At 47.6% G+C, this 20,044-nt stretch overlaps 7 protein-coding genes across 7 annotated transcripts; 4 read left to right on the top strand and 3 right to left on the bottom strand.

Annotated features, from left to right (window-relative positions):
* Positions 1-31: 31 nt before the first annotated feature.
* On the top strand, positions 32-1,388 carry dph1 (2-(3-amino-3-carboxypropyl)histidine synthase; the record flags this gene model as incomplete). Its single annotated transcript, XM_056925649.1, has 2 exons — positions 32-146; positions 229-1,388. The coding sequence occupies 2 exons, from the start codon at positions 32-34 to the stop codon at positions 1,386-1,388; spliced, it is 1,275 nt and encodes a 424-aa protein (XP_056775019.1).
* A 518-nt stretch (positions 1,389-1,906) lies between these two features.
* N7478_009434 (biotin synthase) lies at positions 1,907-3,203 on the bottom strand (the record flags this gene model as incomplete). The annotated part of the gene is made up of 2 exons (XM_056925648.1): positions 1,907-2,875; positions 2,994-3,203. 2 exons carry the CDS (start codon positions 3,201-3,203, stop codon positions 1,907-1,909), a joined length of 1,179 nt encoding a protein of 392 aa, XP_056775018.1.
* Positions 3,204-5,479: 2,276 nt separating this feature from the next.
* Positions 5,480-5,866, top strand: N7478_009433 (uncharacterized protein; the record flags this gene model as incomplete). The annotated part of the gene is made up of 1 exon (XM_056925647.1): positions 5,480-5,866. The coding sequence occupies one exon, from the start codon at positions 5,480-5,482 to the stop codon at positions 5,864-5,866; it is 387 nt and encodes a 128-aa protein (XP_056775017.1).
* Positions 5,867-7,035: 1,169 nt separating this feature from the next.
* On the top strand, positions 7,036-9,245 carry N7478_009432 (Zn(II)2Cys6 transcription factor; the record flags this gene model as incomplete). The annotated part of the gene is made up of 4 exons (XM_056925646.1): positions 7,036-7,127; positions 7,185-7,221; positions 7,311-9,015; positions 9,094-9,245. 4 exons carry the CDS (start codon positions 7,036-7,038, stop codon positions 9,243-9,245), a joined length of 1,986 nt encoding a protein of 661 aa, XP_056775016.1.
* Positions 9,246-9,976: 731 nt separating this feature from the next.
* On the bottom strand, positions 9,977-11,570 carry N7478_009431 (major facilitator superfamily domain-containing protein; the record flags this gene model as incomplete). Its single annotated transcript, XM_056925645.1, has 4 exons — positions 9,977-10,528; positions 10,592-11,150; positions 11,210-11,326; positions 11,389-11,570. The coding sequence occupies 4 exons, from the start codon at positions 11,568-11,570 to the stop codon at positions 9,977-9,979; spliced, it is 1,410 nt and encodes a 469-aa protein (XP_056775015.1).
* Positions 11,571-13,352: 1,782 nt separating this feature from the next.
* N7478_009430 (uncharacterized protein) lies at positions 13,353-15,703 on the top strand (the record flags this gene model as incomplete). The annotated part of the gene is made up of 3 exons (XM_056925644.1): positions 13,353-13,793; positions 14,012-15,586; positions 15,659-15,703. 3 exons carry the CDS (start codon positions 13,353-13,355, stop codon positions 15,701-15,703), a joined length of 2,061 nt encoding a protein of 686 aa, XP_056775014.1.
* A 683-nt stretch (positions 15,704-16,386) lies between these two features.
* On the bottom strand, positions 16,387-20,044 carry N7478_009429 (uncharacterized protein; the record flags this gene model as incomplete). Its single annotated transcript, XM_056925643.1, has 9 exons — positions 16,387-16,795; positions 16,868-17,653; positions 17,707-17,806; positions 17,866-19,312; positions 19,377-19,476; positions 19,544-19,661; positions 19,727-19,749; positions 19,818-19,833; positions 19,921-20,044. The coding sequence occupies 9 exons, from the start codon at positions 20,042-20,044 to the stop codon at positions 16,387-16,389; spliced, it is 3,123 nt and encodes a 1,040-aa protein (XP_056775013.1).

Raw genomic sequence — 20,044 nt, 5'->3', positions numbered from 1 at the left:
CCATCACGCTATCATCACGATCGCAGAAAAAATGGATAGTACATTGCGCCAACCGAAGAAACGCTTTGTCGGAAGACGAACGGCCGATGCACAGGCTCAGGTGACTCCAGCCAGTGGTGATGTCGAGTCTACAGCTGTGGAAAAAGGTAATTTCCTTGGTGTCCCCCACTAACATGAAAGACAGCACTACTTATAACCATGTATACTAACAATGCTTCTTTACAATAGCTGCACCTCGTCGCACCCCAAGAACTTTGAATCAAGTTCCAGCAGAAATCCTCAATGATCCCGAAATTCAAGCCGCCATCGAACTCCTTCCAAAGAACTACTCCTTCGAAATCCCAAAGACTATTCACCGAGTCCGCACATCCGGAGCTAAGCGCGTAGCCTTACAATTCCCCGAAGGCCTCCTCATCTTCGCTACCACTATCTCCGATATTCTCCAACAATTCTGCCCCGGAATTGAAACCCTGATCATGGGCGATGTCACATACGGCGCCTGCTGCATTGACGATTACACAGCTCGGGCACTAGGCTGCGACCTCCTAGTCCACTATGCACACAGTTGTCTGATTCCTGTGGACGTTACCAAGATTAAAACATTATATATCTTTGTCGACATCAGCATCGACACAACACACCTGATTGCTACACTTGAGCGAAACTTTAAACCAGGTCAAACTATTGCCACGGTCGGAACTATTCAATTCAACGCTACTCTGCATGGGTTGAAGCCTGTTCTGGAACGCGCGGGCTTCAAAGTCGTCGTGCCCCAAATTATGCCGTTATCCAAGGGCGAAATTCTCGGCTGCACATCTCCCCAACTATCAAATACAGAAATCGATGTTCTGCTTTATCTCGGTGATGGTCGCTTTCATCTCGAATCGGCTATGATTCAAAATCCTTTGATACCCGCTTACAGATATGATCCTTATTCGAGAAGTTTGACTCGTGAAAGCTACGATCATGAAGAAATGCACACCATCCGACGCGATGCTATCAATACTGCTAAGAATGCTAAGAAGTGGGGAATCATTCTCGGTTCGCTCGGTCGACAGGGAAATCCAAATACCATGGCTATGATCGAGCGCCATCTAGCCGAGCGTGGTATTCCTATCGTCAATCTGCTCTTGAGTGAAATCTTCCCAGGTAAATTGGCCTCCATGTCAGATGTTGAGTGCTGGGTTCAGATTGCTTGTCCTCGTCTTAGTATTGATTGGGGCTATGCGTTTGCTCGTCCGTTGCTTACGCCTTATGAAGCGTTGATCGCGCTTGGTGTTCGTGAAAACTGGGATACTGCGAATGAAGGAGTGTATCCTATGGACTTTTATGGTAAGGAAGGGCTTGGGCGGACGAAGCCTGAGCAGGCTATTCAGGGTGCGGCTTGATCGAGGGCCTGTTTGGTTTATATTATACCCTAGCTGTCGATTGGGATAGCGGGTCTGACGTCCTGATGATAGACATGAAAATATATTTGCATTTTGACTGGCTGGATATCCATGGGCTGTTTTACAGTTGATGTTGCATGAAATCAAACCATATGCCATACTCTGAATCTACGAGCGGCGCTATTCAAATCTTCCCTAGGACTACGTAGGAATGGCCAGGTGGACCAGCTACCCCTGAAGGCGTATCATAGGGGAGGGCCGGATATCTCATTCTTTGTTTGAAGTTCTTTGTCTCTACCGTCTGGTTTATGGATACCGGTATCCACCTATGTTATTCTTTGAAAAGCTCAATGCTGAAATCATGTAACCCCTAAGTAGTCTCGTATTGCTAGACAAGTGCTTGCCAGAGGTAAAGCACATCTTATATTTCTAACTCTAACAAATTTTGCCCAGAAGACACGAATCTATCTTCTGTGATCATAACATAATATAAAAGAAAATTCAAAGAAATCATCCCACTAAACACTAGCTGCGACCGGCGCAGCAGTCTCCGACTCAGCAGATGGTGGGGTCACAGTCGCCTTCTCGGCACCAACACCGGGAAGAGGCTTCTCAAAGCTCTTCATAGGATAATAACCCCATCGATCAAACATGACCTTATCCTCATCCCACCCACTACAATCAGTAGTCAGCATCTTCTCCCCAGTGAAAACAGCATTAGCACCAGCCTGAAAGCATGCAACCTGCTGCTCCTCCGACATGGCAATCCTTCCCGCAGCAAGACGGACAATAGTTCCCGGCATCACAATTCTCGCCGTGGCAATAGTTCTCAATACCCGATCAAACGGAATCATCTTCCTATCTCCAAGGGGTGTGCCCGGAATAGGAACAAGCGCATTAACAGGAAAACTCTCAGGATGAGCAGGCAATGAAGAAACAGTATGAAGCAATCCCACACGATCAGCGTCTGACTCGCCAAGACCCAGAATTCCACCAGAGCAAACGTTAATACCCGCATCGCGGACGTGGTCTAGTGTCTTTAGACGCTCGTCGTAGGAGCGGGTGGTGATGATTGTGGGATAGAACTCGCGGGATGTATCGAGGTTATGGTTATAGGCTGTGAGCCCTGCTTCTTTTAGTTCTTTTGCTTGGTGCTGATCGATCATTCCGAGTGTTACGCAGACTTCCATGTTCATGTCGCGGATTCCGGAGACCATGGCCTTTACGTTTTTTAAAGAGGTTTTTCGGCCTCGCATGTCGCGCCAGGCGGCGCCCATGCAGAATCGGGTGGAGCCGTTGGCTTTGGCGTTACGGGCTTTTTCGAGGACTTCGTCTACTGGGCTCATTTTTGTGGCTTTAAGGCCTGTGTTGTGCTTTGAGGATTGGGCGCAGTAGGAGCAGTCTTCGGAACAGCCGCCGGTTTTGATGTTCATCAGGGTGCACATTTGGATGGCGGCTGGGTCGTGGAAGCGGCGGTGGACCGCTTGCTGCGGGGTTATTAGCTTTGTTCATTGAGGTTTTGTGGTTGTCTTGAGGTGTGGTGATGAATTGGGTATCAATGGCGGGGCGGGGGTGAGATCTGGGGTCTGAGATCCTTGTACTTACAGAGGCATAGGTGAGCTGGCTCAAGGGTGTGTTATAGATTTGGCTGACTTCATCACGGGTCCAGTTGGTACGGGGGGCATTGGCAGTGGTAGCCTCGACGAGGACATTAGGGATCCGGTTGGCAAGCGATGCGGTGCTTGGGGGACCTTGGACGGTGCCATAGGATCGCAGGACGGTCCGGGGCAAGGACCGCTGCAAGGGGAGAGACATTGCGATTGGGTATGGGTGTGACAGGGTGGGGAGGAGAGAGAGGGAAAAGAAGAAGAAGAAAGGATATTGGAAGGATGGGAGATCAGGATATTAAGATCAGATGAATGAGTCGAAGAGGGGAAGATTCACCGGTTGGACGGTTACGATAATCAGTGTGGGGAAAGAATCGATGCAGACGGAGTATTATCATTGGAGCTTACGGTTCTTACGGGTAAGTCTAACTGCTTAACACCACTCACATGGCAGGATTTACGGACACTTCAATTCCCGTGCAAGTTTAACTAAATGAGCGGCTGAAATAGGCTGGAGTAGACTCAAGACCCGGGGGATGTAGGGAAATGGTTGAGTCTGGCCCGTTGGCCCCAACAAGCAACCCACAACGAAGCTGCTTTCTTTCCCTCGGAGAATCATTCCTAGCCTGTGCCTGTTTCTTTTTTTGACTTTTATCTTATTGTGATTCTTCTTCTTCTCTACAAACTCAATCCTAACGATATCGGCCCGCTGGTAACCGGGCTTGGTCCATGCTTCTTTTCAGCTTCTCCAGAAGAAGTAACTTGTAAGGAACTTGATGGTGTGACTTTCCATTCTCCATTCTCTATTCTGTGCCTCTTTTCTCCCTCCTTTCGCATCCTACGCACATCCGGATAGGTTGAGAATTAGCTGAATGCGTCATGATCACGGGAGATCCACCGCTGGCCGGGCCAATGATCGACACTATATTAGCCACCAGGGGAAACTGGCCCGTGCTGATCGGAACAAAGGAGAAAAGCACAAAAGAAATAGCCGCGGGTGACGAGGATTGTAAAGATGCGGAATACTAACTCTACCGAGGGAAGAGGAAGCGAGCACTAGATGTAATTTTGTAACTAGTATCCTAGTTCTCGGTGGAATAAGAATACCCCGGGAAACGAAAAGACTGCGGATTGAATGTAACTCGTTTAGGTATTAATTATCTCATCGTTTTGGTCATCAACATCAACAATCCCGAGGTTCTTAAGCCCTTTAGTTCGTGTTCAAAACAGCCCTACAGTGCATATAGTAGACCTGGAGCACGGAAGCCTATCCGACCCCCCTTATGTCTCCCTTACAACGGACCCGGCCAAGAGACGAAGACCGCTGCAGGATCACTGTAATCTTCTCAAATTTGGACTCTGTTGAGCCAATGTCAATCCAGCCAAGTCTTCTCACCGAAAAAGAACCGAGTTATAACCTTGTCCACCGGGTGCGGAAAAGGTCATGATATTCAGCTAAGAGTCTAGGACGGACTGGATCTTCCGATCTTATCATTCAGCCCCCGTACTCCTGCTTTTATAATGCGCTATGATCTAATCTATATTATAGTATTCATATGTCAGTGCTATTTGCTATTCCTGTTGAGTCAACGGGAAAGGCAAAGCTGGTTCCTGTTGAGTTGGTGGGCCCCACAGGTAAGAAATCACTGTCCCACCAGATCTGATCACTACATCATAGGTCATAGACAGGAACTTGAACTTGAATGAAATTCACATTTACTATTTCATGCTTTATAACTCTGGGATCGCATCTGAATCTATCTATGTTATTCGAACAGAATCAATCAACAGATATTCAACTTTGGAAATGTTGGAACTTGATCTTCCATACTCCTACGGTCGCTCCCCTCTATCCATTCAAGTTCCCAATCCAGCATTTACATATCAGTACATCATCCACGCCGATAACACCACCATGGTATCAAAATAGAAGAAACCCACACAAATAGACAGTTCTGCCTTATAGTCGAAATGTTTACCTACTGGTCCTGGTTGGTGCCTCCAGCTGACTGACCACAGCCAAGCATCCAGTCTAACCTGACAGCCTGACAGGTATGACGTGCGGCAACAAGCCACCGTGATACTTGGATGTGAACCATGAAACCTTTAAAAAAGGCCCTGGAACAATGGAAGCATGGCCCAATCAGTGGCTGATCGCCCAGAATTAATTAACTCCATTTAACGGCGCCTCGTCATCTCATCCCACTGACGTCATTTAATCTATTTGGATTCATACACAGCATGATACTGTAGAACTTGAACAACACCAGATCCATAAATCTATTCACTTCATTTCTTCACTCTCTATACTCTATATTCTATATTCCAAGCGTGTCGGCTTCTAGATCCTACTGTCCTGCTCATGTACGTTATGCACTACCTTGTATACGGTACACAACCTACAGCCTGCCATATCTAACAAATCCACCATCCCTCCAGTACTATCTCCTCACTCTTCCATATCCCTCAACTCTCCCCGCAAAAATGCCAGACATCCACGACCGAATCCGCGAAGAAGTAATGGACAAAGAGCGCGCCCTCTGGACAGCCCTTACATCCGCTGAGCCTGCCTCCGAAATAATCAAACTAAGCAACTCCTACGCCAACTTCCTCTGGCCCAAAAAGGAAGTCTTGACCTTCCAAGACGAAAAGAAGTTCCGAAGAGCAGTCCGAGCACCCTTTCATCGCTTTGATACCTATGAGTTGCAGGATGTGAGGATTATTATTATGGGATTGATGGCTGCAACGGTTACTTGTACTGTTGATGCGACGAGGGATAATAAGAGGTGGAGGGCTACTTCGCATACTACTTGGAGTCAGGCTTCGGATGGGGAGTGGAGGGTTTGTACGCATCAGGAGACTCGTATTTAGGAGTTTATGTATGGTGAACTTGAAGGTTTTGAAAGGTTTAAATTTGGTCTTTTGGGCTGGGTCGGTACGATATTTGTCTATGATTCTATGATAGGAATGCATCATGAGGATATGTTCGAATTCAGTTAAGGTTCTTTGATATTGAGATGCAATTGCATAACGTAGTCAGACTGCCACGTTTATTATACATGACATTCCATCACAGACTGGAGAATCTGATCAGGAGAATCAGACCAACATCCAGCAGACTATAGATCTCGCTACTAGTTTGGATGAAGCTCAGACACAGGCTGGGGACATGAGTATCCATCAGCTTCAACTACCTCCACACATACATTCCGCAGCGCTCTTCATTGTTCTCCTCAACCGCATCACGACATGAGAAAAGTATACTAAACCAAGGCTTTCCGAATTCCTAGCATGTCTTGGGTCTCGGTATGAGCAGTAATTCAACATCAGATTTTTGATATCTGTGATTATTTGCCCTTTGTTGGATCAGCAGCTATGCCATTACCAATAATGAGTAATATTTACTCTACTCCTACTATATACGATTCGCCTCCCATGAACACAATCATATAGTGATTATCATAGTAGGCTGCGATGGCCTCACAACTGATCTATACTCGTTCCTTAACATCTTCAACCCAGTAAGGGTACCCCTAGACAAGATATCATTCTTCGTCTGGGGTATCAGAAGCCAGCTTATTAACGAGCTATCGATTACGAGAGATGAAGTTCGTAATTTCCACGGAATTAATTTACGTATTGTGTGGAACTTTTGCCGGGGGTACAACCCTCTAATATTATCTCATAGCCCTCTTGTCATAGAGTTTGTTTCTCGGTTGAGGATAGGGGGTGCTACCAGAAGGGCGTTGGGGTGAGTTTCTTTATCCCATCAAGATGCAATGGGTCGACGTAATGTCCTTTTTTGATTAAGGCATATCTATGTATCAATCCACCTTTGACGCCCCTCAGGCGATATCAAACGCTTTGATATTTAGCTAAGTTCTTATATATGTTAATATTCTATAGTATTGCTCCATTATGTATAGTTCGGAGCAGAACCTTGAGATGATAGTTAGGACTCATAACTAACCTAGTTAGTTAACTTGACTGAGAGGATTAGTAAGCTTCCCCGCTGACCTCGACACGATCATTCTTCTTTCATGAGCTCCCCTGCTCTGCGTCATGGCAAGGCCAAAGGGCGCTATTCAACAAAAGCGCAAATCCCGAGGTCGCGGATTGCGCGCGACCACTGGTTGGTCAGTTTTACCCCCAGATTTCGGCGATTTCGGTGTGATTAACCTTTGCCTAGTCTAATCTGCAAGAGGCGACATGTCAAATGTGATGAGGTATGTTATGTACTACCATACAGCTAGCAGACACTACTGGCAACTTTCAAAAGAGGAAAGAAATTCTAATTGGATCTGTCTATCATTAGGTACGGCCCCAATGTGGTCCCTGTGCTAAAGGCCATCGACCATGTGCTTATGCCCCAGCGGACTCCCCATATAATCGTCCCTCTCCAGCAGAGGACCCTGCACCTGAATCCCCTACGGAATTACCGACTTTCGATCCGAGAGATGGAAATACTCTCATGCATGAACCACTGCAGATATTAGTTGATGCTTGCGATCAAGAACAACCTATTAAGCAGTTCAGTCCACAGGTCGAATCACAGACCGACCTCGCTACCTTCACGCCGGAAAACCGTGTCTCTGCTAATGTCATCTTGCCCGCTCCTAATTCTCCATATAGTGGCTATGTGCCATCACCAGGAACTGAAAGCTCGTTTTCATCTAGAGCTGCGCCGCTGAGTTGGTTTGAGCTCTTAGCAACGGATGCTGCCAATGCCGATGAACGATTTCTTCTGTCTCCGCCACAACAATTCCCGCGATCCAATGCTACCGGTCACAACCATACCCAAGTTGATACGGACGAAGACCCGCGGAATAGTTCAAATTTGCGACCTCGAACTCTACGAGAAAGTCAAAGCTTCAATGCAGCAGCGTTCCCGCAGGACCCAGAGATAGTACAGGAATTTGTTTCGCAGCCTACGGTCCTCCCGTCTGTAACTCCTGACCTTGGATCTGCCGTTTCTAGTGCACCGTCTTCATGGAGTTCAGAGTATATGATTGAGCTTTCCCCACTCGAACATTATCTCTTTCAACACTTTGTACGCGTTTCAAGCCACTGGTTGGACTTTTACGATCCCGAGAAAAACTTCGCCTCGATTGTTCCACATCTCGCCCTTCATAATGTAGGCTTGATGAGAGCTCTTTTGGCTTTGTCTGCGCGCCACCACTCTCAACAAAATAACCAGTCTGAATCAATAAAAAACCTTTCTGTTGATGCCGATGGCAATTCATCTCACCGAGAAGCTCAAATTACCCGTAACTTGGCGGTACAATACTACTTTGAATCGCTCCATTATCTGAACAAAGCTATGCAACATTCCTCTTATGCTCGCAGTCATGAATTGATTGCTACTGCTATTCTCATCAGCACCTACGAAATGATCGATGGCTCGAACCAAAACTGGGAAAGGCATCTGAAGGGTGTCTTCTGGATTCAACGATTCCAAGACAATGACGGTGAATCTGGAGGCCTCAGATCAGCTGTATGGTGGGCTTGGCTTCGACAAGATGTCTGGGTTGCCATGCGCGAGCGACGCCGCGTGTTCAGTTTCTGGAGTCCGAAAAAGCCTGTATCGAATTTATCTGGTCCTGAACTCGCAACTCGGGCTACCTACCTCCTCGCACAATGCGTCAACTATGCGTCAAAAGAAGAGCACGAAGCATCTGATCTCGAGCGTCGTCTGGATAAAGGGAGTGAGCTTCTCTTCATGCTCCAGGAATGGCATGACCATTTACCACCCGAATACAATCCACTGCCTGTCATGTCTAGCTGTGGAATTTTCCCTCCTATATGGATTAATCCGCCTTCCTATGCGGCTGCATTGCAGATTCACAGTCTTGCGAGAATTCTTGTTATTCTGAACAGGCCTTCTTCTGGGGGCGTTGAAGATTTCCGGGCCGCGCAGAAACTTCTCACAATGTCTGTTAATACTATTTGTGGGATTGTGCGGTCTGTGGATGAAAAGGATGAGGCAGCAAATATTGTCTGTTTGCATACTATGTTTGGAGGTACGTGTTTATATTTATTCTAAGATATTCTTTTTTATTCTTTTGAAATGGATGGCTAATTCTCTTTGCTTCCTTCAGCCGGAATGTGTGTCTACACTCCACATGAACGATTGGCACTTCTTGACCTCATTGAAACATGCCAAAGTCGAGTGCGCTGGCCCTTGCATTCTCTGAGAAAGGAGCTTGAGCTTGAATATGGAAAGGACTCGTTCAATGATTTGTTGAGATGAAAGAAATCGAATCGTACCTAAATTGTATATTTCCATCGGCGAATCTCACTGATTCAGCCTTTCAACATTCCAGAGGAATCCTTTCGAAGCTCTCTTATCGTGTTTCGGCATGTACCTCCCCCGACACGTGTGTATTGAGTGGGACACGTACCCGCCATTCCAGAGCGAGGCTGCGATCTTCGCTCCTAGCCCTGTCCCTGGACAACCGGGACACAGATCATGGCATGCCTCACACCGAACGAGGATCGGCTCAGCTTTGGCTCTAGCAGAGTCATTAGAGATTTTCAAGAGTGTCGAACCCTTCGGTTTCTATGTCATTCCGAACCGGGAACAGAGGCACATATACCCGGCCATGACCCACAGGAATAACGCCTTGTCTTGGAAAAACTTTCCTATCCAGCCATCGTGCTTTGTCTCCCTGCCCTCTCCCTTCCTGCAATGGGAATTTTGGGCAGAGAACGGCGGATTTACCCATTTGGTCACATTTCCGCTCCACAGGATTTATACCTGTGTGAACTAGATTCCAAATTGTGTCTATATTCGGAATTCGAGTGGCCATGATTTATTCTGTGATAATATATTTATATGATCTAAATGAACTAAGTAGATCGTTTCTCTTATGTGATAAAAATCATAGTATTCGTAAAATCTGTACAATGAGCCTTTTACAACATTGGAACTTCAAATTGAAGCTTAGCTGATACTAGTAGTATATACATGAAACACTAAAATCACTCCTCAAGGAATGACCGTGTACGACAACGGAACCAAACATGCAGCCCAGCAAAAACAACAACTCCCAATGCCAGCATTGCAGAGATAACAGAGAATCCCATAATGTATTGGGGGCTATCCGACTCAGGGAAGAGGTAAGATCCATAGATCTGAGCCAAATTCCCCATCGCATTCACCAATGCTAAACTGACACCTCGGGCCTGTGGATGCATTCCTGCAAATGCAGACGAGGCATACGCGAGTGTTCCTCCGTTCGTAGCCCAGAGACCACATGCCATTAAGACCATGAGGACGTATCGGGCTGTGTGGTTGTACACTGCACACACGATAATTGAGCAGATGAGCGAGAAGGTTAACCAGCAGGCGATTATGAAGCCTCGCCAGCTGGGAATTTTGTCGCTGAAGTATGAGGTGAAGCCTGTAGCTACGAATGCAGCGCCGTAGATAGGGACGGTAAGGAGGTTAATTTTCTCGGTAGAGGCGTTTCCGAATAATCCTTGGACGAGAGTTGGGTAGAAATAGGTTAGAGTGCTGGATCCGACGATGACCTGAGAAAGAATGTTTCTTTAGTATTCATTACAGTAGAGGACTTAATAGAATGCCGGACTCACCATGTATCCAACAACGAAAACCCAGGTGCGCCAGTCACCACAGGCAATCTTCATAGCACCCCAGTTACTGAGGGGTGCAGAATCCTCTGTAACGGCAGTTACGTTTTCACTGGCTAGACGGTTTACAGCAATGTGCTTCTCGCGCTCGGATAGACCTCGTGATGTGGCAGGGAAGTCGGGAAGAATAAACAGAGCGATCAGAGCGAAGCCGATGGTAGCAGCACCCTCGACGATAAACAGCCAGCGCCATCCGCGGAGTCCGTGGGCACCTTCAAGTCCGTCCATAATCCCGGCGGCGATCAGACTACCGAACGCGCCCGAGAGAACTGCAGCGGAGATGTAGACACCGAAGCGCTTCGATTGCTCGGTCCGTTTATACCAGGATGAGAGGACAAGGAGAACACCGGGAGCAAATCCGGCCTCCACGCTTCCGACCAAAATACGGAGAACGATAAGGTGTGTGTAGCTTTGGATCACTGACATGAGGCAGGTGAGTACGCCCCAGAGAACCATGATCGAGGGTAGGAAAATGGATGGTCGGGTTCGACCCAGGACCAGACTGAGAGACGGGGCACGATTAGTGATGGACAGGTAGATGGGATCAGTGGTAGGACTTACTTGCTAGGAACTTCAAATACGACGTATCCTACAAAGTAGACCACCAGGGCTACTGAGTATTGGTTCGAGGTTAAGCCAAGGTCTTCGTCCATGCCGGATACCTTAGCATTCGCAATGCTAGAGATGAAAAAGTCCCATTAGCCTCGTATTATCGAAGAGACAAGCATTCCCAAACTCACTTTGTGCGATCCATATAAGATAACAAGTACATAATCCATATCACAGGCAAAAGCATCAGATCAATCTTCCTAACAAGAGCCTTCTCCTCCTCAGGACCAAAACTCTCATCTATAACAGCATGTTCAATCTGTTTAAAAGTGACATCCTTCTGGCAGACGCCATCCATATCATTCGAATCCATATTCAAGGCTGGACTGGACTAGACGTAAAGGGGATGAAAAAGATAAACAATTCAGGAAGGAGGTATAGATACTTCTTCCCCAGGATATTTATGCCCTGGACCCCCTAGGCTGACTGACGATCGCACGTCCGTATTTCGCTGCTATGACGGCAGCCATGCCCTAGAACCCATGCGAGGTCGTCCCATACGGCCTCCATGCTCCGGTGGCAGGCCGGGGTTGATAGGATCCACCTCCGTACTTCGTGGACTGCCGTCCCCGCAAACTCAATCTTCCGAGACTCGTGTCGAGGCATGCTTATGTGGGGCTTTCCTTCGCTGGGATTCCGTGTGCGAGATATGCACTTCGGATGGAGGTGTTCTTATGTCGGCTTGTTGGTCGAGATATTTGAGTGATGAGGTTCCGAGTATCGATGATGTATTTGGTAGAGGATGAACCATTCACTTATCAACCTTCACATCAATTAATCTTGTCACCTTGCCTTCGTACGGCTGTGAATACTTGTTATCTGCAGTGAATGTATGGGCGGGGAAATGCAACTTGTACACTGCACACCATGCCATGCTACGTCACTACGCTAATGCCGTTCGAACGGATGCACCTGCGGTCCAGCAAAATTACAACACCAGGTTTTGAACGTTTGTTATGCATTCAGCTCCTCCATTTTTGCTTCCTTCCATTTACGGCTTAGTGGGCTCAGTGGATTGAATGTAGACTCTGATGAGAGGATTTGTTTAGGCTGCTACCCTTTCAATCGCTGATTTCCTTCCGAATGAGACATTCAAGTAGACAGAACCTTTGTCGTTCATACTTTCTTTCCATTCAAGACATGTATGAAGCCCGTGTCCCACGCTTTGCTTTGTATTATTTATTCAATGTTATTGCATACTAGTAGTACTTAGTACTAGTACCCGTGAATGGGGGAATTAGCTCTGAGTCTACGCATGCAGAGGGTTGCTTATTGATGGTCTGAATCTATAGAGAATTCTTAGTATACTAATTTTAACGAACTTCACTGCAAGGCAATTTTCTTCTTTTCTTCCAGGTTTCATGTGTTCTTTGACTTCAAGTTAAAGGTTGAATTCAATTACCAAATTAGTTCAAGTTAGATCTTTCATCCGGTACTACTAGTAAGTTGCAGTCCCATTTTCAGCACTTTGTCCATCTATTGTTCCTCACCGGCAGTCCTGATACCTATACATATGTTAACCAGGCATCAAAGCAAAACTCCGAAAACCGTACTGACATGATGAATAGAAGTCTATTTTGGACGGGAATCAAGAATCGAAATAGGCATTGTCTCAGCGAATACGAATTGCACTTGAAGGCAGACAGACCAGTTGACACTGTGAAAGGTAAAGACGAATTATGATTGGCTCATGGAATGCAGAGCCCCTAGCGCATGACTCATCTCCATCACGTGTAGGCAGCCATCCACTCACCGCCTCAGGTGACCTGCACGTCACTTTTTTTGATCCGTAGGATAATTCAATCTTGCAACAGTCGGGGCGGTTTCGCTGCCTAACTTCTCTCACTTTCTATCTTTGCGGTTTCTTCCTCTCTCTCTCATATATTCCCTCTCCAGTTTCCCCATCTTCCACTTTTCCTCCAATACCACGTCTCTCGCCACGTTCTTCGTTGTATGCGACCATTTCTTTTTGTTTGAGCAAGGTGCGCATCGCGTGAGTCCACACCAAGGCCTTTAGGCGGGTTACTTTCGCGGAACCTTGCCTGTCCCATACCTGGTTCCTCACTCCTCCCATCAAACAATCAACCTCTCAGACATGAAGACTATGAAGTCTCGTCGTCCCGCCGGCGCGGGTGGTGGCGGTGGTATTCGCAAGCGGGGGCCAACTCGCACCGATCGTGACGGAGACATGGAAATGGATCAAAGCGGTGCACGAGGAGGGAAAAGAGGAAGAGGTGGTTCCGGAAGACCTACCGCGGGTCGCGCCAATCCTGGAGGCCGAACACAAACACGCGACAACAGGAATCTGGATGCGATTCAGCGTGCCATTTCCGACAACAAGGCACCACAAGCCAACGTTCGCTCCGGCAGGCAAACGAACTCCAACGGAAATAAATTGGACCAGTTCGGTATTACCGGTTGGAGGAATAGCAAGGTCTCAACCAACAAGGACGGCGGAATCGAAAATCTTACGGCATTTCTTGAACGACGAATGAACGTACACGTGAAATCAGGACCCCGCGCAAAGATTAGCAAGGTATGTTTCACTTATACTGTATATTCGAGATAGCGGCCACCATATATACGAACCTTGACGCCACCCGGTCCGATGTTCGCTCTTTTATCAAAGTGGTTTCCTTGGAAAGACGACGGTTGCTACCTCCCGGGGCTCTCTTCGGCGTTCCTTCTTTTCTATTGGGGCCGCATTAGAATTTCTCTCAAGGTCCTTTGCGCCTTGCTAACATTCGACTATAGTCGCGGGTTGAAGGAGACACACTTGTTGTATCAGTACGATCAGAATTGGCAGATATCATGACTCGCATCAATGGCAATACCTTTGCAGGTACTAAGATCTCTGTTGAACCATATGACCCATCTTCGAGCGCAGCTCTTGATCGCGAACTTGGCACCACCAGCGGACCTTCCGCCTCAACCGCCGATACCAAAACCAAGATGACTGCCATCCTCGCCAAGCGCTACTACCCAGAGACCAAACTTCTTGATCTGTCGAAACTTGGTACCGATCCCGACCTACAAGCTATGGGCATCTTCAACAGCACTTCAACCGAATCGAAGTTTTTCCCTGCTTTGATGAAGGTGTGGGAGATGGGATTCACAGACTCGACACAAAGACGTGAAGCTGTGCAAAGTGTCAGCTTGGCCAACAATCAACTCGCCAATATTACTGTTGTGACTACTTTAGCTCAAACTGTTCCCGGCTTGAAGAATTTAGACTTGTCAAACAACAACTTCAAAGACGCCCACTCCATCATTGGATGGAGGTGGAAGTTCCGAGACCTGGAATTCTTAGATTTGACAGGAAGCCCTTTTTCCGCAGATGAAAATTTCAAAAATACCATGATGAAATGGTATCCAAAGCTGCAAACCCTAAACAATGTCCAAGTCCGTACCCCAGAAGAAGTCGCAGCTCAAAAGAAGACACCCATTCCTGTTCAACCACCACACTTCCAAGACGATTCTCAAATCGGGGAAAACTTCATTCGTGCCTTCTTCCCCGGCTACGATAACGATCGTACACAACTCCTAAACAGCGTCTATGACGAACACTCGAAATTCACAATCGACATTAACACATCCGCTCCTAAATCCGCCGATGCCGAAACTCCCTCCTGGGATCCCTACATCAAGAGGAGTCGCAATCTCCAGAAAATCAGCCACCTCCCCGCACGTATGTCACGAGAATACGTCGGAAAGGAGAAAATCGGCGAAGTCTGGAGTTCTTTCCCCGCCACTCGCCATCCCGACATGCTCGTCCACCCGGAAGAGTACCTCATCGAGTGCCACCCTCTGCCTGGACTTCCAGACCTAGGCGGCTTAAGCGAGTTCGGCGTCGGTGGACTTATAGTCATGACTCATGGAAAGTTCGAAGAAAGCGTCGGGGGTAAAGTAGAGACGCGCAGCTTTGATCGAACCTTTGTTATCGGGCCTGGCGGTGGTCTGGGTGGTATCCGTGTTCTGAACGATACACTCTGTCTTCGCGCATATGGTGGTCATGAAGCTTGGAGTCCTGAGAACCAAGCTATTCCACAGGCTGTTGCTCCTATTCCTGCTGCGATTGCTCCTCCTGCTGTAGTTGCTCCTCCTGCTGTAGTTGCACCGATGCCCTCAGCTCCGGTTCCTGGTCAACCTGGTATTCCGGTCGGATATGGTACTCCTGCACCTGGAAAGACGGATGCGCAAGTTCAGCAAGAGCAGATGGTTGCCCAGTTAAGTGCAAAGTCAAATATGACTCTTCAGTATTCTGAAATGGCTCTATCGAGTAATGGATGGAACCTCGAAGCCGCGTGGTCGAATTTTGAGCAGTTGAAGGTAAGCTAACCCCTATCTAAGCACCAATTCTTGGAAAAGAAACCCCATGAATATCAATCTAACTCTTTTTAGGCGCAGGGTGCCCTCCCACCCGATGCTTTCCTTTCCGCGCCTTGAAAATTACGATCCCTCATACGCACGCATTGTTGATCTCTTCTCTTGATCAATGCTTCAAAAATATCAAGTATCCGCTCTATGCCACACTTGCTTTTCAATGAAAGAAGAATTACGAAAAAAAAAATCCATAAGTTCGAATGCAAGATTTTTGCATCTATCAATATCCATCCGTGAATCTGTTAACTGTTTATTATTTACTTGCATGGCTTGGCGAATAAGGGGGTTCTCTGTACTGTACTATTTCCAGTCTTAAAACGCTGCATGGATCCAACCTCGGATGCGGCTGGCTTACTCGATTTGCACACTTCCTACTTGGGCATAGAAGTGAGTAAAGTTATCTATATACCTCTGTACTATCCATTGGATGAAGAAAATTTGCTTCAAGTTGTTGATGTTATATATCACATTTGGGGTCAATCATTAGTTTGTATCATGACATCTAGGATTATTTGAAAGTCCTATGTTACTTTTAGAATTGGAAAGCCTCATTTCATTGTATGCAATCTTCGTATAATTCTCGTACTATAAAATGCGTAAATCAACTATCTGACATCTTAGATGATATCTATTAAATGTAGTCCGTTCATCACCGTATCGAACGTAACAAAAGAAAACACAATCCATGGCTCTTATGTATCAACCGGAAGGGCTCTCAATGCAAAATATGTCTACTCATAGCAGATCTAGTGGTCATTCTCCTTCTCAGCCTGTGTCTCAAACTCGTCTTCGTAGGTAGCAATCGATGCAGAGCTGCGGACACGCTGCAGCTGGCTTTCCACGTAGTTGTTGACGTGCTCCTCGTGTTCGGCATCGCCATTTGTGGAGAGAGCAGCTGTGCTTCCGCGACGGCTGATTGGGCTGTTAACCTCGTCGTCATCTAGCACGGTAGAGGCAGCTGGGGTGGAATCGCCTGCAATTGTCGAGTTAAAGTCGCTTCGGTTTCCAATGGATCGTGTTGTGGAGGAGCGACGGACAGAGGGTCTTCTGGAATTTATGCCACGACCACGACCAGAGCGGGAGAAGACATCGTCGAAGTAGTGAGAGGCAGCTGCGAAGGGGGTACGGGGGGTTTGGGGGAGACGGCAGGTAACACTAGAGAGGAGTTAGTTATGTGACAATAAGGAACTGTAAGGAGGTGAGATATTAGATGCATAGCAGACTTACCCTGTGTCATGTATGATTTTGGCAATCAACCCGGTCCAGCCACATTGGTGGGATGTACCCAGGCCACGACCGTCGTCACCATCGAAGAACTCGTTGAACCACATGTAGTCCTTCCAGTGCTCATCGAAATCGAGGAGGTCACTCTTGCCATTGCAAGCACGACGACCTTCATCATTTCGAGCAAAAAGATGCTGCATACGGTGTTGAAGCTCTTCGGCCACATGGCCAAGATGCATGTAATCGCCTGATCCAGTAGGGCATTCGATTTGGAGAGAGTCGCCGTAGAACATGTAAAAGCGAAGCAGAGATTCAACAAGAAGGAAGTTGACACAGAGCCAGATGGGGCCTCGCCAGTTACTGTTTCCTCCGAACAAGGCACTGTCTGAATCACCGGGCACATATTGAACCTTGAAAGTCTGGCCATTGACATCCATCGAGTAGGGATTCTCTTCGTGGAATTTCGACATGGAACGAATACCATGTTTGGCTAGGAACTCGGTTTCATCGAGCATTCGCTTTAGAATCTTCTCCAAGCGATCTTTGCTGACAAGTGAGAGAAGCAGTCGGTCGTCCTTTCCACGACGCTTAATGCTGGCGATATTACGCTCAGCCACATCAGCCTTGTTCTCGACAAACCACTCCAATCGACGTTTGAATGAAGGGAACTTGTTAATAAGTTCGGGCTCGAGTGTAAGTACACCGTACAGCGGGATCAACCCGACCAGCGAGCGAATGGGCAGCTGCTGGGTCCATGGTCCACCATATGAAATGGCGTCATAGTAGAAGCTGGTTTTATTAGTTGAAAGTCCTCAGTGGATTGAAGGTCTTGCTTTGCTTACTTGTCTTCTTCGTTCCAAAGAGACTGGATCTTGTCCTCGCCGGATCGGAATGTCATCGCATCGCTGATGAGAATGAAGTGTTCGAAGAACTTGGATGCAACTGGTAGGAGAGGTTAGCCTGCACGAATGTTAGAAATTCTTGTCGAGTGGCAGACTTACTATCTTCGTATGTACGGCGATGCTTGGCTAGCTCCAAAGCAATGTTGAGCATGCACAGGCAGTAGAAAGCCATCCAGCCAGTGCTGTCAGCTTGCTCAAGAACACCGCCTGTGGGAAGAGGCTCGGACCGATTGAAAAGTCCAATGTTATCCAGTCCCAAGAAACCACCTTCGAAAACGTTCTTTCCATCAAAGTCCTTGCGGTTGACCCACCAGGTGAAGTTCAGCAGCAGCTTCTGGAATACACGCTCAAGGAAATCCAAGTCTTGTCTTCCGTACATCTTCCGCTCGATCTTGAAAGTGCGGAATACAGCCCACGCATGGACTGGGGGGTTGACGTCGCCGAAGTTCCACTCATATGCAGGAAGCTGGCCATTTGGATGCATATACCATTCCCGAGTCATGAGATCAAGCTGCTTCTTTGCGAAATCGGGATCAATCATTGCCAGAGGAATACAGTGAAAGGCAGTGTCCCATGCTGCGAAAAACGGGTATTCCCAAGAATCTGGCATCGACAAAATATCATCAATGTACAAATGACGCCACTGTTCATTGCGAATACCCTTTCGCTCACCAGGTGGGGGGATCACTCCCGGGTCACCATTGCTCCATTGGTCCCAAATGAAGTTGTAGTACTGTTTGCACCACATCATTCCTGAGAAAGCCTGTCTCTGGATGTTGCGTAGATCCTCGCTCATGGGAAGTGGGCTGATGTGATTGTAGAAATCATCGGCCTCAGCACGACGTGCCTCAATAACATTATCAAGTTCCTCTTCATCCACAAACTCTGCCTTCTTTTGAGAGAAACGGAATCGAACCACAGCACACTCTCCTGGGGGGACCATGTCCTCATCATCAAAGGCATACCACGCTGCAACCTTCGTTCCCTCCTTGGCCGGGTTGATGGCATCCTTCTCGTCGTCGACAATATAGCGATGGAAGGCGTCCTTCACGTAGGGTTGGTCATTCTTGGTGCTCCAAAGCTTCTCGTTATTTGTTTCATTCTCTGTGAACAGCAACTCGGGTTGAATATCTTCGTCGCTGGATCCAACCGGGGGGGATGGCGCGAAGCAAGCATAACGGTCTCCCAGCTTGCGATGCTCAGATTTGGCAACCCGCTGGCCATCTTCCTTGATGATGGGCTTAGCACTCTCTTTCTCATAACCCCACGACCAGGTGTTTCGAAACCAGACCTGGGGAATGATGTGCAGAGGGGCAGGCTCTGGGCCACGGTTGTATGCGATGACTCGGAAGAGGAGCTCCTCCTCATCGTCCCCTTCCTTGGCAGTTTCAATGAAAATATCCCAGTACCGGTTGTCCTTGAATGCATCAGTGTCAAGAATTTGGAACTCGCGCTCTAGGCGCGATCGCTTAGCGTTCTCCTCGACCAGCTCCTCGTAAGGGAATTTGTTCTGGGGGTATTTGTAGAGAAACTTCATGTACGAATGCTGAAAGAAAGATTGGTGTCAGTACAGTACAGGGAGACTAGTTAGTTAGCAGCGAGGCACCCACTGTAGGAGTATTATCAACATGGAAATGAGCCTCCTTCACACTCTCACCATGGTTTCCCTGTGGGTTGGAAAGTCCGAACAGGCGTTCCTTGAGGAAGTCACTGGAGATTCATTAGCGTTGCCCCGCCTTTGTCCCCATGGTGGAGATTGGGGGATTGGATAGCTTACTCTTTCGAATTCCAAAAAGAGAATGCAATATTTTGAACTCCATGGGTATCAGAGACACCAGCAATTCCATCTTCACCCCAGCGAAAGGTCCGCGACCGTGCATGATCATGCGTGAAGTCTTGAGGGGTTGGTTAGTTGGCATTCTCATGGCGGGGCTGTGAGGAACATGATTGATCCACTTACAACTCCACGCATCTCCATCTGCACTGTGTACAGTTAGTCCTTTGATTGTCCCCGGTCCTCGTTAGAGAGTAGAATTGAAGAATTGACTTACGAATAATCTTCACGGACTGTTCCAAGCCGAGAACCAGACGATTAGCGCCGTTATCTTCACCGGCCCGCATGCCAGCGGTTTCTCTCCTCCCGATCGGACTTACCGGTCGCCCATTGTCGTTCGGCCACATAAGGACCCCATCGCTTCCAGTAGCGAGTGCGTTCGCGATCCTCCTTTAGACGCTTCTCCTCCTCGGTGAGATACTCATGTTTGTCGATCAGTACCAT

Source organism: Penicillium angulare (genome assembly GCF_028827245.1).
Source record: "Penicillium angulare strain IBT 27051 chromosome Unknown utg000007l_segment0_segment0, whole genome shotgun sequence".
Taxonomy (NCBI): domain Eukaryota; kingdom Fungi; phylum Ascomycota; class Eurotiomycetes; order Eurotiales; family Aspergillaceae; genus Penicillium; species Penicillium angulare.
Note: the sequence above shows the minus strand (reverse complement) of the source record. Positions and strands in the feature narration are given on the sequence as shown.